Source organism: Ornithorhynchus anatinus, chromosome X1 (genome assembly GCF_004115215.2).
Source record: "Ornithorhynchus anatinus isolate Pmale09 chromosome X1, mOrnAna1.pri.v4, whole genome shotgun sequence".
In the NCBI taxonomy this organism is placed as follows: Eukaryota; Metazoa; Chordata; class Mammalia; order Monotremata; family Ornithorhynchidae; genus Ornithorhynchus; species Ornithorhynchus anatinus.
The window spans coordinates 34,493,621-34,510,809 of record NC_041749.1 but is presented as its reverse complement, the minus strand read 5'-3'; the positions used below and the strand labels follow the sequence as shown (position 1 = coordinate 34,510,809).

General features: G+C 45.2%; 1 protein-coding gene across 2 annotated transcripts in view; it reads right to left on the bottom strand.

The window, feature by feature from the left end:
• The window catches only part of RNF130 (ring finger protein 130), a 111,504-nt gene that overhangs the window by 20,828 nt on the left and 73,487 nt on the right, over nt 1-17,189 (bottom strand). For both annotated transcript variants that reach the window (XM_029049766.1, XM_029049765.2), the window contains exons 6-7: nt 6,683-6,779; nt 1,749-1,953 (exon numbers count right to left, since the gene is read on the bottom strand). In XM_029049766.1, the coding sequence (XP_028905599.1) occupies nt 1,749-1,953; nt 6,683-6,779 (302 nt within the window). The remainder of the gene's footprint in view (nt 1-1,748; nt 1,954-6,682; nt 6,780-17,189) is intronic.

Sequence of the window (17,189 nt, the reverse complement as noted above, 5' to 3'; positions counted from 1 at the left end):
TACACCGGACCCAACAGCATGGTGGGTTTTCCTCTGGCACCCCGTGCACGGCGTTGCCGATGCCTGATGTAGAATAGCGGAAGTCAAGCAGTTCCGAAATGGGGATTCAGTTTCAGCGATGCAATTCCTGCAGCAACTTAGCCTGACAGAAAGAGCCTGGAAGTCCGAGGACCTGGGCTCCGATCCCGGCTCTGCCACTTGTCCGCTGTGTGAACCTGGGCCAATCACTTCATTCCTCTGTGCCTCAGGTACCTTATCTGTAAAATGGGGACGTGTGGGACAAGGACTGGGTCCAACCCGATTAGCTCGTATTTACTCCACTGCTTTGTTCAGTACCTGGCATATGGTAAGCGCTTAATAAATACCATTAAAAAAATGTTACCCGTTGTAAGTATTTAGGAAGTGATAGGCTCTGTCTTGTCTACGGCTTGGTTTAGACACTGGCTGTCCCAAGCAGAATTTGCTCAAGTTACTGCCATCTGGTTTTTCTAGTCAAGGATCTTATAGACAGCTGGATCAAGTAGTCAAACAACCACAAACTAGCTTTCAACTGAGAGGGTCTGGCATCAGGCTTTAAAAAATAAAAAAAATTTAAAAAACGCCGACTTTTATAGCACTCATTTTTCTAAAGCACTTTCACATTGATTATCTCATTTTATCCTCACAACACCCCCACCATCCAGAAGAAACCCCTCGGTACAAAGGCTGTTTCTTACGTAAGATGCTAGCTATTCGACATATAAAAACATGACTTGGAATCACTGGTTTTGCACCCAAACTGCACCACGGATTCTCCAGTTTTGAGGCAGATTTATCCATGAGTGGTTTAGGGAAGAGTACAGTGTAATCAAACGCTCACCATTCTGTTTGTATGGATAATCCCAAGACCTCCTTAAGAGGAGGAAGAAAAATAACTGATTTTTGTCCACCTTCCTCTCTCAGAAAGGGTAAATCTCCCCAAGAAAATCACCTGGCACTGAGACCCATAAAGAGGTCGCACGGAGTTTCGGCTGAGCTGTTGTTCTCGTTCCAGGAAAGGAAGATAGTTTTTCCAAGCCTGGCTTTCGGGTAGGAGGGGAAACCCTTTTCTCGCCCTCCCCATAGTTTTCAGGAAATTTGCTGCTGAAATAACTGATTATTTTCTCTTTTCCCACCAGCTACAAGTGTTAAGGGGAGAGGTGGTGAAGTTCAGCCACGTTGAATATTTCCCGAAGCACTTTAGCTGGGTGTCCCTAAAATCCTGTGGCTTAAATCTTCAGATTTACCAAGAAAGGGAGAAGACAAAAGAACCCAGTAGAACAGAGCAAGGCGGGGGATGGGGGAAGTGGATAAAGGAGAAGGATCCACCCGGACGTAGCCGTTCTTGAATCTTAACCACGGAGCCCCTCGGTGGGGATGACTCAGAGAAGGGACATTCAGAAAGCCGGGGCCCAGGGGGAGATGGGGAGTTGGAGCAGGTTCAAATCATAATCCCCAGCCTTTTTTGATGTACATGAATTTTCTTTATTGTGTATGTACGGGGAGTTTGGTGGAGAAGCCTGAAACGCAGTCCTTTATTTCCCGTTGAAACAGTGGCTTGCAATCCCTGATTTCACTAATAGCAGGAGCTCTCTCGGAAAGCATCTGTCAGCCTCGGAGAAGGATTCGTGAATTGTAATGAAATGCCCATCCACATGTCAACACTCTGACCTTACAACCGAGCGAAGTCGCAAATGGGGAAACTGGGAACTTAGAAGCAAGTGACTTACTTGTTACTGCGATGTTGATTTCTCCCGTCCTGGGTGTGAGTTCCCCATCCTGAGGAAGCTGAGACATTCCCGAAGTGCGCAGTGGCTCGAGGCCAAGGGAGCTGTCGTTAGCAAGGTCGCCCAGGGCCGATCTTCGATTCGCTGGTTGGCTTCTGGTGAACCTCTCCATGTCGAAGGCTACGTTATCGGTACACGGCACATTCGGCTGCAAAAGAGTTCCAGATCGACTCTGAGTTGATAATAAACAACGATAAACCCTCCCATAAAAACTTAGCTCAATCAATAAATGATAAACTACATCCGCCGTAAATCCCAAGTTTTTTTTTAATGGGTTTTGGAGGCAGGATCAAAACAATTGATGGAAATACTTTACCATGTAGCATCCTATCTACTGCAACTTTGTTGAAACTGGCGACCACAGCTTCACAAAGTACATTTCGGAAAGTCTTCACCTTCGGATATTTCACTTTAAGAGGCACAGTACTTACATTTCTATCTTCTGCTTCTGATCTGAGCTCTACAATACATTGATTTTGACCTTGTGACAGTAACCCCCTTTATGACACTGGGTCTCGGGGTGAAGACTGTGAGGACACCGGGGAGCTGTGAGGAAATGGTTTAAGCAGGTGGAGGTGGGGGCAATGGGGTAATCTGATCTGAGCCCTCGGGACGGGTTAACATCAGATTTCTGATGAAGTACAAACCCAATCCTCTGGACCCTCTCTGACTCAATATAAATACACAAATAGAGGAATGGAGGAATATTATTCATTTGCGATTGACTGAGTGCACGATTCTGGGCCATATTGATAAGAATACCTGAACTTGGTTCGGGAACCACCCTCCCGCATTTATGACATTGTTCCTAGGAGACAATTGGCTCTGATTATTATTGTTATTACTATTAAATGCTGCATTTGTTGTTTCTAGCCTATTGGATCACTCTCCCCAAGTATGTCAGTCCCATACTCCATGAGGACTGACAAGCGCCAAAGATGCTACCCAAAGAAACTCCAGTTTCCAGGGCTCATCTTTTTAGTGAAGCATCCCACTTATGTCCCTCTTGCCAGTTAAAGCACATGACTGTAACAGCCTAATCCGGCGGGCAGACACCCATACCACAGAGATTCCCGCACTTCCTCCTCCTTAATACCAACTTCCCCCCAATCCTGTTTTTTTGATGGTATTTTTAAAGCACTTATTATTTGCCAAGCACATCGAACTTAGGGTAGATACAAGCCAATCGGGTTGAAGACAGTCCTCACAGTCCTCATTTTACAGATGATGGAACTGAGGCACAGAAAAGTTAAGTGACCTGCCCAAGGTCACAGAGCAAATGACAGAGCCAAGATTAAAAGCTAGGTTCTCTGACTCCCAGGACCATGCTTTTTCCATTAGGCCACACTGCTTCTCATGAGTAGGAAATAATAATAATAATAATAATAACATCCTCTCATTAATAGACCAAATCCCACCAAATGCCTCCTCCTTCCTTCCCAAGTCCTGGTTGATTTCAACCCCTGGGATGATGACCCTGTGCAAGGATGACACGTAAATTCGTGAAGCGTTCCATATTTTTCTGTCTCCCCCGTTTAGACTGTGAGCCCGTTATTGGGCAGGGATTGTCTCATTCCAAGCGCTTAGTACAGTGCTCCGCACATAGTAAGCGCTCAATAAATACTATTGAATGAATGAATGAATGAATGAATGACCCAGTACCAGAGCTTCCCCATGTGACACGAAGTTCATCTTTTGCCCAGTCGGGCATCTTTGCAACTTGTTGCTGATTCTGTAAATCTGCCAGAAAAGGTTTCTGTCCTCGGCCGGGACAGCAGACAAAATTACCTAGCAGGGGGCAGACCTCCTGGGTAACATCATTGCACTGACCATCCAAAGAGAGCTTGGCGAATGAAACACTTCTGTGCATTGGGTCAGGGAAGGAACCTGAGAGCCTCTACGCAGTGGGTACTCAATTACCAGATAACATTTTAAGAATAGCAAGGTGTAATAAAACAGGAAGCTCTCTTTTTACAGTAAGACAGGTACAGGAGAAGTGTGGGGAGCTATGCTTGTCGTCCCAGTAGATCGTACGAACACATTTAATGCCACCAGCACTCCTGGACTATGGCCATTGCTCAGTCACGTGATCAGTCACCCACCGACCGAGCAGTCGGTCACATCTCTCTGACTCGAGGAACTCATCAAGATTTTATTATATCACGGTGTGGTGTCAATCAAGACAGAGTTGAAGGGGCCTGCCCGTTCCATTCTCCAGCATGATGAGGTTAAAGCAAGAGTGGGTTAGGAGGCTCAGTTCTGTTCAACCCCGTCTACGCTGCCGGGCACAAAGATGCAACACAGACCCTCACGATGGTATTAATATAGGCTTTGGATCCACTGAGACGTATACCCTTCCAAATCAACACAATCATGAGTGTCCCTCTTTCTCAAAGAGAAAAGAAGTCAGGCAGATGATTGAGTGACTTCTGACAATAAACCTGAAGAGAAACGACAGTCCAGCACGTAGCAGGCAACCCCTAAATCCAACCAGAGACTTTTCGCTGGCAACCAGTTCCTGCAACAGAATGCTGTCTCTCAATTCAGCCACCTAGTCAGTCAGTCAACTTCCAGTGACGTACAGATACTCAGAGAAGTGGAAAACTGAATCAAGACTGACAGAAGACTGAGCGAGTGGGGTGGCAACAGGACATTAGGAGTTATACCCAACCAAAGGTCTTTGGTGCCAGAGTAGTATTTGATCTTTTACAAGGCTGTGAGACCTGGACCTATCTCAAGGTGCCCAGTCATGCACTGTTTCTTTAATGGTATTTAAGCGTTTACTATGTGCCAGGCACTGTTCCGAGCGCTGGAGTATCGCAAGCTAATCAGGTTGGACACAGAACACGTTCCACCTGGGGCTCACCTTCATGATGCCCAGAAAAGTAAAGTGAAGTGCCCAAGGTCACACAGCAGGCAAGTGATGGAGCCAGAATTGGAACCCAGACCCACTGACTCTCAGAGGTCAGGCTCTTGCCTTGAACAATGTCACCAACCCAACCTAGGAGCCATATTTAATAATCAAATGACAACACAGGGTCTCCAACGACGAGGACCTCGAATATACTCCAACATAACTCAGTTTGCTGGGGAGAACATGGAGGTGAAATCAAGGACAGCATTTTACCTAAACAGCTGCTGTGTGGCATGCTGAAATGGAGCGTACTCAAGCAAGGAGGTGAGATGAACCTCGGTAAGGCAGAGTGAAGCACAGTCTCAACAAATGAGGTACAGTAATGGACTGCTGAGAGATTACAGCAGTTGAATCCAGTTGGCATGAGGAAATTAGACAAAGTGTTGCTCGCCTTGAACAGAGGTTTAGGGATCACGAGAGACTTTTTGGAAAATGACAAAAAGCGTCTCACGATAAACTGCGTATCTCTTCACTGAAAACTGGGACACCAGCCAAGTTTCTTGTCTCTCTTTTTCTTCATGGGAACCATCAACCCAGGGGGAAAGAGGAAGAAGTGTTAGAAGTTCCTCAGCTTTCTGGGAGGTTTGTACTAAAATTCCCAGAAAGTTGCGGGACCGAATCTGTACACATACAGGGAGTGCTCCAGCCCACTGAATGGAAAAAAGAGAAAGAGTCAGGCAGAGGGAGGTTGGGGTAACCATTTTAGTTGGGACAGCCCCATATTCCACGAATCTGCGTGATTTTCTGAAACTGTCCGGATCACCTTACAAAAGTCTAGGAGTGTCTTGGCTAAACTGGGAGAATTAAAAATGCACGAGTGTGGTAAAGGACTCTCCGCAAGTTCACAGTGTGGTACAGGTTGTCGGTCACATATGCATCCGATCAGTTCCATCCACTTATACCTTGAGAAAATCTCACCACCAGGGAGGTTGTGATTTTTGAACATAAAGTACAGCACAGACATTTGCCACTCTCTCTGTACATTCAAATTACACAACCACGCTAAGATATTTGGTAAATATTTCCAGAAACAAAAAAATCTGCATTTTGGTGGATTCCCAGCTGAGAACCTCGAATTCCCTTGCTAGGAGCAACTGGGCAGTTGATTAAGAAATGGTGCAAGACTGACCCTGAAACCATAAAATATCCACTGAATCTATCAGCCATATATACACAAGACACCTCTTCCTCATCTATCTCCCACCCTCGCCAGAAAACACAAGTATTCTCTAAAAACTCTCTAATTTTGTAGATTAGTTAACTAAGAACACTTGAGGCTCATGACATGCATCTATTTAAAAAACAACAACAGTCCAATGGCATTTACTGAGCGCTTACTGTGTGGCGAGGGGTCTAAAGGACTCATTTAACAGAGGGAAACAAGGGGTTAAATAAAGCCTCATAATATTTTTAAGAAGTCTGCTTCATTTATCGACTAGCCCACTGAACCAGGAGCCAGAAAACCCAGATTGATTCAACGTAATCCTATGAAAGCAAGCCTTTTTGGTATCTGAGTGTCCTCACTTATAAAGTGGGAATACTACAGTCGACTCGCAGTTATCTGCAAATGGATTCTCCGACTTTATGGCTCTCCGGGCAGAATGTTCCCTCCCTGCCAGCCCCTAGACTGCTATTCCTCCTCTTCTCTAGCTCCGAGATTCTGAGATTTCCTCTCAGAAGGAAGCAGCTGCAGGCTGTTAAATCAAGTGCCAAAACACTGGCCACCACTCACCGGACGAAACCCCACACCGACCCCCTCTCCTCTCCGCTCAGTTCCCAGTACGTCACTTAGGTACCGAGACACTCTGCCTCCCTGACCTACTATACCTGCTGCCTTACATTTAAAGATGACACCGGATGTAACTCCAACGTGACGAGCATTACGGGCAGGGTCTCCCACAAAATAAGCTCTCCGAGGTCAGACACAATCACGGTACCGATGATGACATTTCGGGAAACTTACCACAATTCCAAGGGCCTTCAAAATGTTAAGCTTGCACATAGGACAGGTGCAGTGTTCACTAAGCCAAGGATCTACGCAGGATTTGTGGAAAACATGCCTTTAAAAGAGTAAAATAAAGACCGTGTTATATTCAAAGCCAGGTTTTATGGGGCAATAACCTTCCAACGATACTGTGAATGAAAAAACCGGCTGCTGAGTGGATGGAAGATACCGAACCCCAGCGTGGGCCTTGGAGTCACAGGGGCCTGGGTTCTAATCAGTGGCTCCGCCCCTTGCCTGCTTTGACTTTGGGCAAGTCATTTCACTTGTTTGGGCCTCAGTTACCTCGTCTGCAAAACGGGGATTAAGACTGTGAGCCCTATGTGGGACGGGGACTGGGTCCAACCTGATTATCTTGTGTCTACCTCAGCGCTTAGAACAGTGCTTGACACATAGTAAGAGCTTAACAGACACCATCATTACTATTAACCCCATTCCCTGATTTAAGTATGGATCAGATTAGGAGTTCTAGGAATGCTGCAGTGGGCAACTCTGGGTGGGGATGAAAAGGATTAGTGTGAGGGCTGGGGGGGGGGATGGGAGATCTTTTCCTTTCCGTCATGTGTGGCTCTTGTTGTCTGTGGACAGTAGTTGGTGTCCCTCAATTCCCTTGACAGTACTTTCACTTCTGGGAAAATAGGTCGAGGCTGAGGAACAGGAGGCCTATGGGGCTCCGTGGGATGCAATCTTTTCCTCATCCTACTCATGACCCTGTTTTTTGTTTTTTATGGTATTTGTTTAGTGCTTACTATGTGCCAGGCACTGTACTAAGTGCTGGGGTAGATATAAGGTTGTAAACTTGGACACAGTCCCTGTCCCACATGGGCTCGCACTCGCAGTCTTAATCTCCAGATGAGGGAACTGAGGCATAGGGAACTGAAGTGACCGGCCCAAGGGCAGACAGTAGCAGATAAGTGGTGGGGCTGGGATTACAACCGAGGTCCTTCAGACTCCCAGGCCCGTGTTCTATCCATCAGGGCACGCTGCTTCTTGCTGGTTTGTAAGGAGAATACGGGACGTGGGAGAAAGGAGAGCATTCTCTGCTCTGCGGCTCGGGAGAGAGCACTCTTCTGCTCTCCTGAGCTGCAGAGCGAGACTACAGCACGCAGAGGACCAATGTAGGTCACTGAATCCGGACCGGTCGACGTCCTGTAAGGAAAAGTTTCATTTTTCAGACAATATCGGAAAAAATGGGTCAAGCACTTCCCTTAGTGAAAATAAAACAAGCACCTGAAAGGCAATACACCATTACAGCAGAATGGATAACTACCGTTATATCAGAGGGTGGAAAATTACTTGCAGTTAACTTTGTCTTACAAGGCTTTATTTTCAGATTTATTCCATTAACTTTAAAGAAAAGCAAATATTATACTGATTTGGAACGCCTATAAAACTATAAAGCAGGAGGAGATACTGGAAGAATACTAATTGTTGCACCTATAGGTAAGAACAGATCATCTTGCATTTACCACAGTGCTTAGATTGTGAGCCCCACTGAAGGACAGGGACCGTGTCTAATTTTTTTTTTGTAACGGCATTTGTTAAGAGCGAAGTGCCAGGCACTGTACTAAGCATTGGGGTAGATATCATACAGTCGGGTTGGACACAATCCCTGTCCCACGTAGGGTTCATCTTAATCCCCATTTTACTAAGACTGAGTCCCATACGGGACATGGACTGCGTCCAACCTGATTAACTTGTATCTATCCCAACCCTTAACACAGTGCCTGGCACATAGTAAACACTTTAATTCCACAAAAAACCCCCAACAAAACAAATCAGAAAATTAGGTGAAGTATAGGATTTGAGAAGGAAGCTCAGTTTTGGATATTTTATTAACCTAGAGGTCCTGGAGGGTCATGGGCGCAGAGATAATAATGGTGGTATTTGTTAAGCGCTTACTATGTGCAGAGCACTGTTCTAAGCGCTGGGGTAGATACAGGGTAATCAGGTTGTCCCACGTGAGGCTCACAGTCATAATCCCCATTTTACAGATGAAGTAACTGAGGCACAGAGAAGTTAAGTGACTTGCCCACAGTCACAGAGCTGACAAGTGGCAGAACCGGGATTCGATCCCATGACCTCTGACTCCCAAGCCCGGGCTCTTTCCACTGAGCCACGCTGCTTGTCTTGCAGGCAGGAGGAAATGCAAGACTGTAGGAGAAAGGCTGGGATCAGAGGTGGATTTGGGAGTCAGTGTCAACTGAGAAGGGAAAGGAACTCCAAAAGAGAATCTCGATTAACATCCACTGCCTCAGACTGGGGGTGGAAGAAGTGCCGGTAGAGAAGACCGAGAAGGAAAGGGGAAAACCGACTGAAAACTAGGTCAGTAAAATCAAGGCTTAATAGCGTTTCCAGGAAAAAGGAGTGATTCACAGCGCCAAAGGCAAATGAGAGGTTAAGGGGGACTGAGATAAGAGTAGAGACCGATAGATTTGGCAAGGAGGAAATCCCCGGTGACCTTGAAGAGAGTGGCCCCAGGAGGATGAAGAAGATGAAAACCAGATTGCCAAGGGTCAAGAAGTGAGCTGGAGGAAAGGAAGTGGGGGGCAGTGAATGTATAAACCTTTTCAAGGAGTTTGGATAGGAATGGGAGGAGGGAGACGGGGCGATAGCTGGAGGGTGCAGTGGCTAGGGGAGATTAGAGATCTGTTGGAAGACAGAGGGGAAGGTGCCACCAGGTAACGAGCGGTTTGAAGACGGTGGTCTGGGAGGGATCAGCAGTAGGCACGAGCATCTGTATCTACATAGACCAGTTCTAATGTCAGGACCCAATAACGTTAGCAGGGAATTTGGATCCAGTCCTACTTTGGGCACCGAATGGGTATTTCTGAATTTTGATTTCAAGTCTCCCAGGGTCGGCCAAAGAATCCAGGTAAGATGGGGGAGGAGGAGAAGGGGAACACGGAGCACCATGGGCCGGAATATGAGGACAACTGGAGTGTGAACATTGGCGCACGCCACCACGGATAAAATATACTTAGTCTTTGGTTTTTCAGTGTTATCTGTTAAGTGCTTACTATGTTCATTTATTCATTCAATAGTATTTATGGAGCGCTTACTACGTGCAGAGCACTGTACGTATGTGCCAGGCACTGTACTTGGCATTGGGGTAGATACAAGCGAATCAGGTTGGACACAGTCCTTAATCCCCATTTTCCAGATGAGGTAACTGAGGCACAAAGAAGTGAAGTGACTGGCCCAAGGTCACCCAGCAGACAAGTGCCAGAGCTGGGATGAGAGCCCAGGTCCTCCGCCTCCCAGGCCCGTGCCCTTTTCACTAGGACCCACTGCTTCTGTATCCATCTCTATCGACTCTTCCTATAGTCTAACAACCAGAGCCTAATGCGCCACTGGCGGAATTATGGCAAAATGTATGAAATTTCCCTAATATTAGGTGGCTAATGAGTCAGAGATTACCCAAGCTATTACTTCAGGGGTAGAATCCATGAAATTTTCGCAACTAATCATTAGGCATGGCCTCAGTTAACTGGAGCGTCAGCCTGTTAGAAACTGCAACTGAGAAATTGTAAACACTTACATATAACTAAGCACCTTTTGATGACAACTATTTATAGACTCCTTAGTCTATCCTTATTTATACTTTGAAGATTATAATTTAACTAGATCTTCATTAGAATTTCCACTACACCTCTGGCGTTCCCAATAGTGAAATTAAATCCAGTTTTCTGCTATGTAATATAAAGAAGTAACATTTCCTAGGTATATCATTTTATTCCATCTATGTCTAGGACTAAATACAAGTCAGCTCCTCATAAACGTGAGAAGAAAATGCAAATCAATTTCCATGAGGACAAGTTTAAACAAAAGATGTATAACAGAGCGGCATGCTTCTATACATGGAAACACATGTTGCTTCTTATGAACAATCTAATATTATGGAAGATCACAGTCACAATAAATGATGTTCCTTTATTAAATATGACAAGCAACCAAATATCAAAACAGCACCCAACTACTGTTCATTTCATTTTTCCACTTATTCTAGATACACCTTGCCGTTACTATCCTTGTACAACTTTGGCCTTTTCTTCTGAAATTGTTGTGCAGACTGGGATTTTTTTTTTTCCGTGATGCCATATCCTAGTCATAACCCTTGGAGCCTCAATTTCCTCACCTGTAAAGTGAGGGCGAAAACACCTGCCTCTCCTTACCTCACAGTGGTACTGAAGATAAACTGAGAATTGATGCAAAATTGAAATACAAAAGCACTAGTCAAATTTAGGATTTATTTTTTTTTACAATCATGGGCTTCCGTTAAATTGTTCAGATAGAAACGTAAGCAATATCAAAAGATACAAAACCTAACCTCAGGCTTCCAGTTACAGGAAAATAACGCACTCATTTAAAATTCGTGTTCCGCATGATCTTTTTCCTAATCAACTTTACTTGATTCTATGTTTGTTTCTTCCTTGGCACTATTTATTCCTCTGTAAGATCCACAAGATGGGAATCCTTTTGCTGGAGAAATTTTACTGTAACGACAATATGACTTTCCTTTACTACAGATACCTTATTTTGTTATTGAGCTGGAATGGCTTTTTTTCAGTCTTGCTTTACTGTCCAATTACCACATCCCAGCTTATTTCTTTGAGCACTTATCAATCTTTGCCTCATAGAGTCTTCTTAGGCAAAATCAGAGCACCTCGCAATTCTATTACAGACTTCACAACGTGTCTACCGACTCTGTTCTACCGGACTCTCGTAAGCACTTAGTACAATAAATATGATTGATTTAGAATAAACGCTTCTGACTTCTCGCATCGAGAACTCCGGAGAACACATTTTAAGACCTCACTGTCGGTTCAAGAGAGGAAGGATTTTTACTTCCTTTAACTCTGTCTCACATTTTCCTTTCCTGATGACTTGTAAGCTTGGAAAACAGCCACCATTTTCTTGATATAGGTTTTGTCCTTCGTATTGGAAGAAGATGGTGATTCATCCCCCGTGCGTGTGGCTGAGACCGACGATCCCCGCCATACTGTGAACATTCGGAGGCTGCCTATCTCCCGTTGGTCTGGCTGATTTGCCGCTTGGACAGCTTGGGAAATGCTTCTCTTTCTTGACAGCCGAACATCAGGGTCTGTTGCTGCAACCGTCACTCGATCATCAGTGGACAGGCTGCTCCCTAGACAGCGGCGTTCCGAGCCCGCTCTCGATTCCCCGTCGCCGATGGTAATTTCCCATTTTTCTGCGGTTTCCCCGGGGCCGGCCCATACTGGAATGTGAATCGTTGGATTCAGCATCATCTGTGTATCTCCCTGCAGTCGTTTCCAAATAGCGACTTTCGGAGATATCTAACAACACTTAAATCGGCCCGGCAAATTGGAAGATCTTCCCGGTGGCTCGGAAACTTATTCTAACGCCACTCCCGGATCTCTCGCCGCATCTTTCTAAATGACTGCTTGGGTCAGCTACACAAGGCGGCCTCACCACTTGGGTGAGGAGGAATGGGTTAGACGGTGCACCTTCCACTGTCATGGCAGCCCACAACAGCTTAAGAGTTAGGGGCTGTAGACATGCAAGCTCTCTGTCCCAGGGTGAAGGGATGGGGATTCAGGTCCTGAGACCACGCTGTCCCCCATCTCCCTCTCTGCCACTGCCACAGAGAAGATCCATCCCACAGAAGGCCCCATAATCACCACTCAAACCAGGGAAAATGGGAATTAAGACCATGAGCCCCACGTGGGGCATGGACTGTGTCCAACCCGATTACCTTGAATCTACCCTAGCGCTTAGAACACTGCCTGGCACATGGTAAGCCCTTTACAAATACCATTAAAAGAGGAAAAAAAGAGAGTGTCTGCTTGGACCTCCCGGATTGGTGAGGAGTCCGAGGGCTACTCTTTCCTAGCAATAATGTACTGCTGCTTTTCTTGGTGGTGGTGGTCCATATTTTTTACTGGGTTCATTCCATTATCTCTTTCTGTGTGTGTGTCTGACCTCCCCTCGCCATTTATTAGAACAGTGCCTGGCACATAGTAAGAACTTAAGAGAAGCAGCGTGGTTTAGTGGAAATGACGCGGGCTCGGGAGTCAGAGGACATGGGTTCTAATCCTGCTTCTGCCACTTGTCTGCTGTGATCTGGGCAAGTCGCTTAACTTCCCTGGGCCTCAGTCACCTCATCTGTAACATGGGGATTAAAAGTGTGAGCCCCACATGGGACAATCTGATTCCCCTATATCTACCCCACCGCTTAGATCAGTGCTTAGCACATAGAAAGCGCTTAACAAATGCCATAATTATTTCATTATTATTATTTAACAAATACCATCATCATCATTTATGCTGAGCCCTTGGGCCCCTCTCTTTGTACGTGCCTTTTTCTAAAAACAATCTTTGTATGGTATTTGTTAAGTGCTTATTATATTCCAGGGACTGTACGAAGCCCTAGGATAGATACAAGCTAATCAGGTTGGTCCAAGTCCCCGTCCCACGTGGGGCTTCACAGTCTTAATCCTCGTTGTTCAGATGAGGAAACTGAAGCACAGAGGAAGTGAAGTGACTTGCCCAAGGTCACACAGCAGACAAATGGCAGAGCTCGAATTAGAACCCAGGCCCTCTGATCCCCAGGCCTGTGCTCCATTACCCCACGTTTCTTCTCGTTATCATTTAGTCCAGTAGTCGACACAGAGACAGCACTTAAAATGGTCAGAAATAATCCAAGAGTCAGAATACTAATGAGCTAATATGTCCTAACAACAACGGTGTTAAATGGTTTTGCAAGGTCTTTGAAAGCAGTTGAGAGGTTGTAGCTAATAATAATAATGACAACGATAATAATAATAATTGTGTTATTTCTTAAGCGCTCACTACGTGCCAGGCACTGTACTGAGCGCTGGGGTGGACACGAGTTAAATCAGGTCCCACTGTCTAAGTAGGAGGGACGTGCTAAAAAGAACCTGCCCACTTTGTCATGCTGCAATCTTAAAAGTCATATTGCAATTTCAGAAGCAAATATTGTCAGGTGTCAGTGCAGAAAAAGTCTTGAGAACTGGAAGGGAAGGAAGAGCATGGAGAAGCTGGGCAAGTGAGTTCAGGCTGTTCTTTCATCTTTCTTCTTGGGGATGCTATGGACGGCAGCTCCTCCCAGTTCCGTAAAAAACTGGTTGTCTGTAGACCTCGGCCGGTGTGTCATCAGGTCCGCACACTTTAACTTTTCTCTAGGCTCTGTTGGATAGAAAAAGGTCCTTGAAAGTTGGAACAAAGGCCATGTTATCACACACGCAGATTTTCTGTTTGGTAGGGCCTCATCTTCAATAGAAGAAGGTATGTTCAAGAGCATCTTAATGGTAGATGTCATCTTCTTCGGGTCTGCCTCCAATTTCTCTGATTCCAGGGGATGTAAAAGGTGTTGCATGATATTCTCTCTGCTGCTTCTGACTGCCATTCAGATAGCCTCAAATTCTTAAAAGGAATCCTTTTTACAATCAACATGTTTCATACTTTTTTAGGATGAAAAATATAAAGGAGGGTCAATAGCTTGCTCTGTACCTACATGTCCTACATAAATGAGAGGTCAACACCTGTGCCGTGTTTCTACTTACACCATGTGTAAAATTAACACTCTCTCTCTCTCAGCCCTAGTTTAGGCAACACCATCAGGGCAAAGAACTTCCTTAAATGGAACGTAAAACACTCCAGACACCAACCAGACCAAATGACTTCACCATCAGTCCGACTAAAATGTGATGATACCGGATAACTAGTTGATTTCAATTAAAAAATTAAAGTTTTGCAAAAATACATATAATTCCTTATGTAAACACAAGTCTGGAAAATTCACTGAATTCATACAAATGGCGTAAAAAATGGATGGGATTCGATAATTCCAAAACAAACGATACATTCATATTTGGTTAAAACTTTCTGAAATAACTACGTTTTCAAATATTAAATAGTGATTAGAATGAGTACGGAGCCAACAAAGTATTTTGCACGGGAAACTGAAATTAGAAATTGAGTACAGTAAGTTCTCGTAGGACAGGTGCTTTAGATGGAATGCTACTGCGGATTTACGGAATATTCTTCGGACAACACGGGCTGGTCTACATGGGACGCAATGGGATGTTGGAAAAACTGGCTAGGAGGTCAGTCATCGTATGCGAATTCTACAACCCAAATTTTCCGTATAATGAGGTGCTTCTGGAGTATAACCCCCTCCTCCCCGACCCCTTTACAGGAGAAGTGACTACAGTCAGTCCAAAGCACTTATTGAAGCCACTGCGTGCTAAGTATTGTGCTAGGAGCGCTGGTGGATGCAAAAAAAAAAGGACAAGGCATAGCCTCCGGGGAGAGAGGACACACATTTAAGTTGAAAAGAGTAAATATCTTTCACAAGTGATATGCTTGTTAACAGTCAAATGGTATTTCAAAGCTACACACACACACTCTCGCTGATGTGGTGGTCTTAAGTGGTCAGGGCCGGGGGGGGGGGGGGGGGGCCAGGGAGAGGGGAATTAATCTGGGACGGGTTCATGATGATGTGTTTTAACAGCTTTGAAGGAGGTAAGGAACATTATTTGGCAAAGGAGTAGGAAGACAAGCAATCCAGGAAAGACAAAGAAAGGTAGAAAAGTTTTGTGTTAAGGAAGTTCATCAGGCTCACTTGGTTGGGGTTGCCCCCGCAAGGAAGGGAGTAACTAGGCTGACGACACTTTTTATTTTGAAAACGAAAACACCATTCCATGTTGCAGGCTCTTCCCTTCCCCTTCAGTTACCATGACAAAAAGAGAAGGAAAGAGAGGTTTAAGGGGGTGGGCTTCCAGAATCTCCCAATATTCTGGGAGGCCCACACAAAGTCCCCGGAAAGCCGAGGAGCCTAAACGGATCCGTGTACTTGGAACGTTCCGAGCCACACGAGGAAAGAGAAGCATTTAAAATGAAAAGGAGCAGTTGCAGCTGGGGTGATGTAGGCTGAGTTTAGCTAAGGCAGTCCCTATTTCGGGACGTTCTAAAATTGGCTGGAAAACTGCAAATCCGAGGCTGCCCGAGTGCGAATGGTCAGCCTAGGCAGAGCAGGACATTAGGGCCATTAGATAGGGGAGGGAGACAGCCGGAGAGTGGAGGCCTTTGGAGCCTCATGTCAAGAGTTTCGATTTGAGGCGGCGATTGGGAGCTACTTAGCCTACTGAAGAGAAAGCATCGTGTCCAAAATACTGAAAGATGATTCTGCTGATGCCAGCCAGAGTCGGAAGAGAAGCAGGGGAACCAGAAAATAATTCTTACCGGACAGGGACTGTGGGCACGGAGAAGAAAAGCTGACTGCGGGAAATATGACTGAGGAAAAATCTGTGGCTGATTGGCTAGGGAAAAGGAATAAATGAGGAGTCAAAGATGACTGCAAGGTAAAAGGTGTGGGGAATTTGGAGGACTGTGGTGATGACAGTGATGGGGAAGTTGAGCTAAATTTCAGTCCTATTTTTAGGTGGCAGCACGGGAATCTTAAAAATACACTGGATACATTGATCTAGGAATTACCAGAGAATCAGAGAAGATGAAAAATCATGGCTGGATACACTGATCTAGAAATTACCCACATAAAGGTGGTAACTAAAATTATTTAAACAGATGAGTTCTCCAAGTAAGTTTTCCTCATGGACACGATCACACCTGTCTATTCTAGTGTACAGTATCCTCCCAAGCAGTCGGTACAGTGCTCTGCACACAGTGAGTGCTCAGTAAATACCACTAATTGATTGATTACAAAGTGGAAGCGTAGAGGGCCCATCAAAAGACGTAGAGAAGCTATTACAGAGCCTTAAGGCAAATCAGAAGAAGTACAGAATTAGAAGTACAGTAACGCTGTTTATTTTTATTATCATTTGTATCAAAGCTCTGATTTCTTTTACCAATTGTATATTTGGCCATTTCTGTCCCCTTGTCTCCCTCACGGGCTGCCAGATCAAGGATAAGGACTGGATCTTTTACTTCTACCGAGTGTTTCCAAGCATCTAGCACAATAGTGCTCAGAGCAAGGGCTCAGGAAATGGTGTTCACTGTGACAGCTGGTGAGAAGTAGAAGATAAAAACAACAGAATGGGAAGGGATAATAGCAGGAACAAGATCTCCTGAGACCCAGTGTGATGGGGAGGGAGATCCAGACGGAAGGGATTAATATTCTCAGAGACGGCAGAAAATGAGACTAGGGAGGAAAACTCCAGGAGGATCTTATACCTGGTGGTCTCGATTGCTGTGAATCAATCAGTTGCATTTACGGAGTGCTTACTGTGTGCAGAGCATGGTACTAAGTCCTTGGGAGAGTACAGAAGAGTTGGTAGACAGCCCTGCCCACGATGAACTTTCAGACTAGAGGGGGAAACAGACATTAACATAAACATGGATATGTTCATTAGTTCTGTAGATGAGGTGAATAAAGTGGGCAAATCCAAGTGCAAGGTGACGCAGAAGGGAAAGGGAGTAATGAGGAATGAGTCGGGGAAGGCCT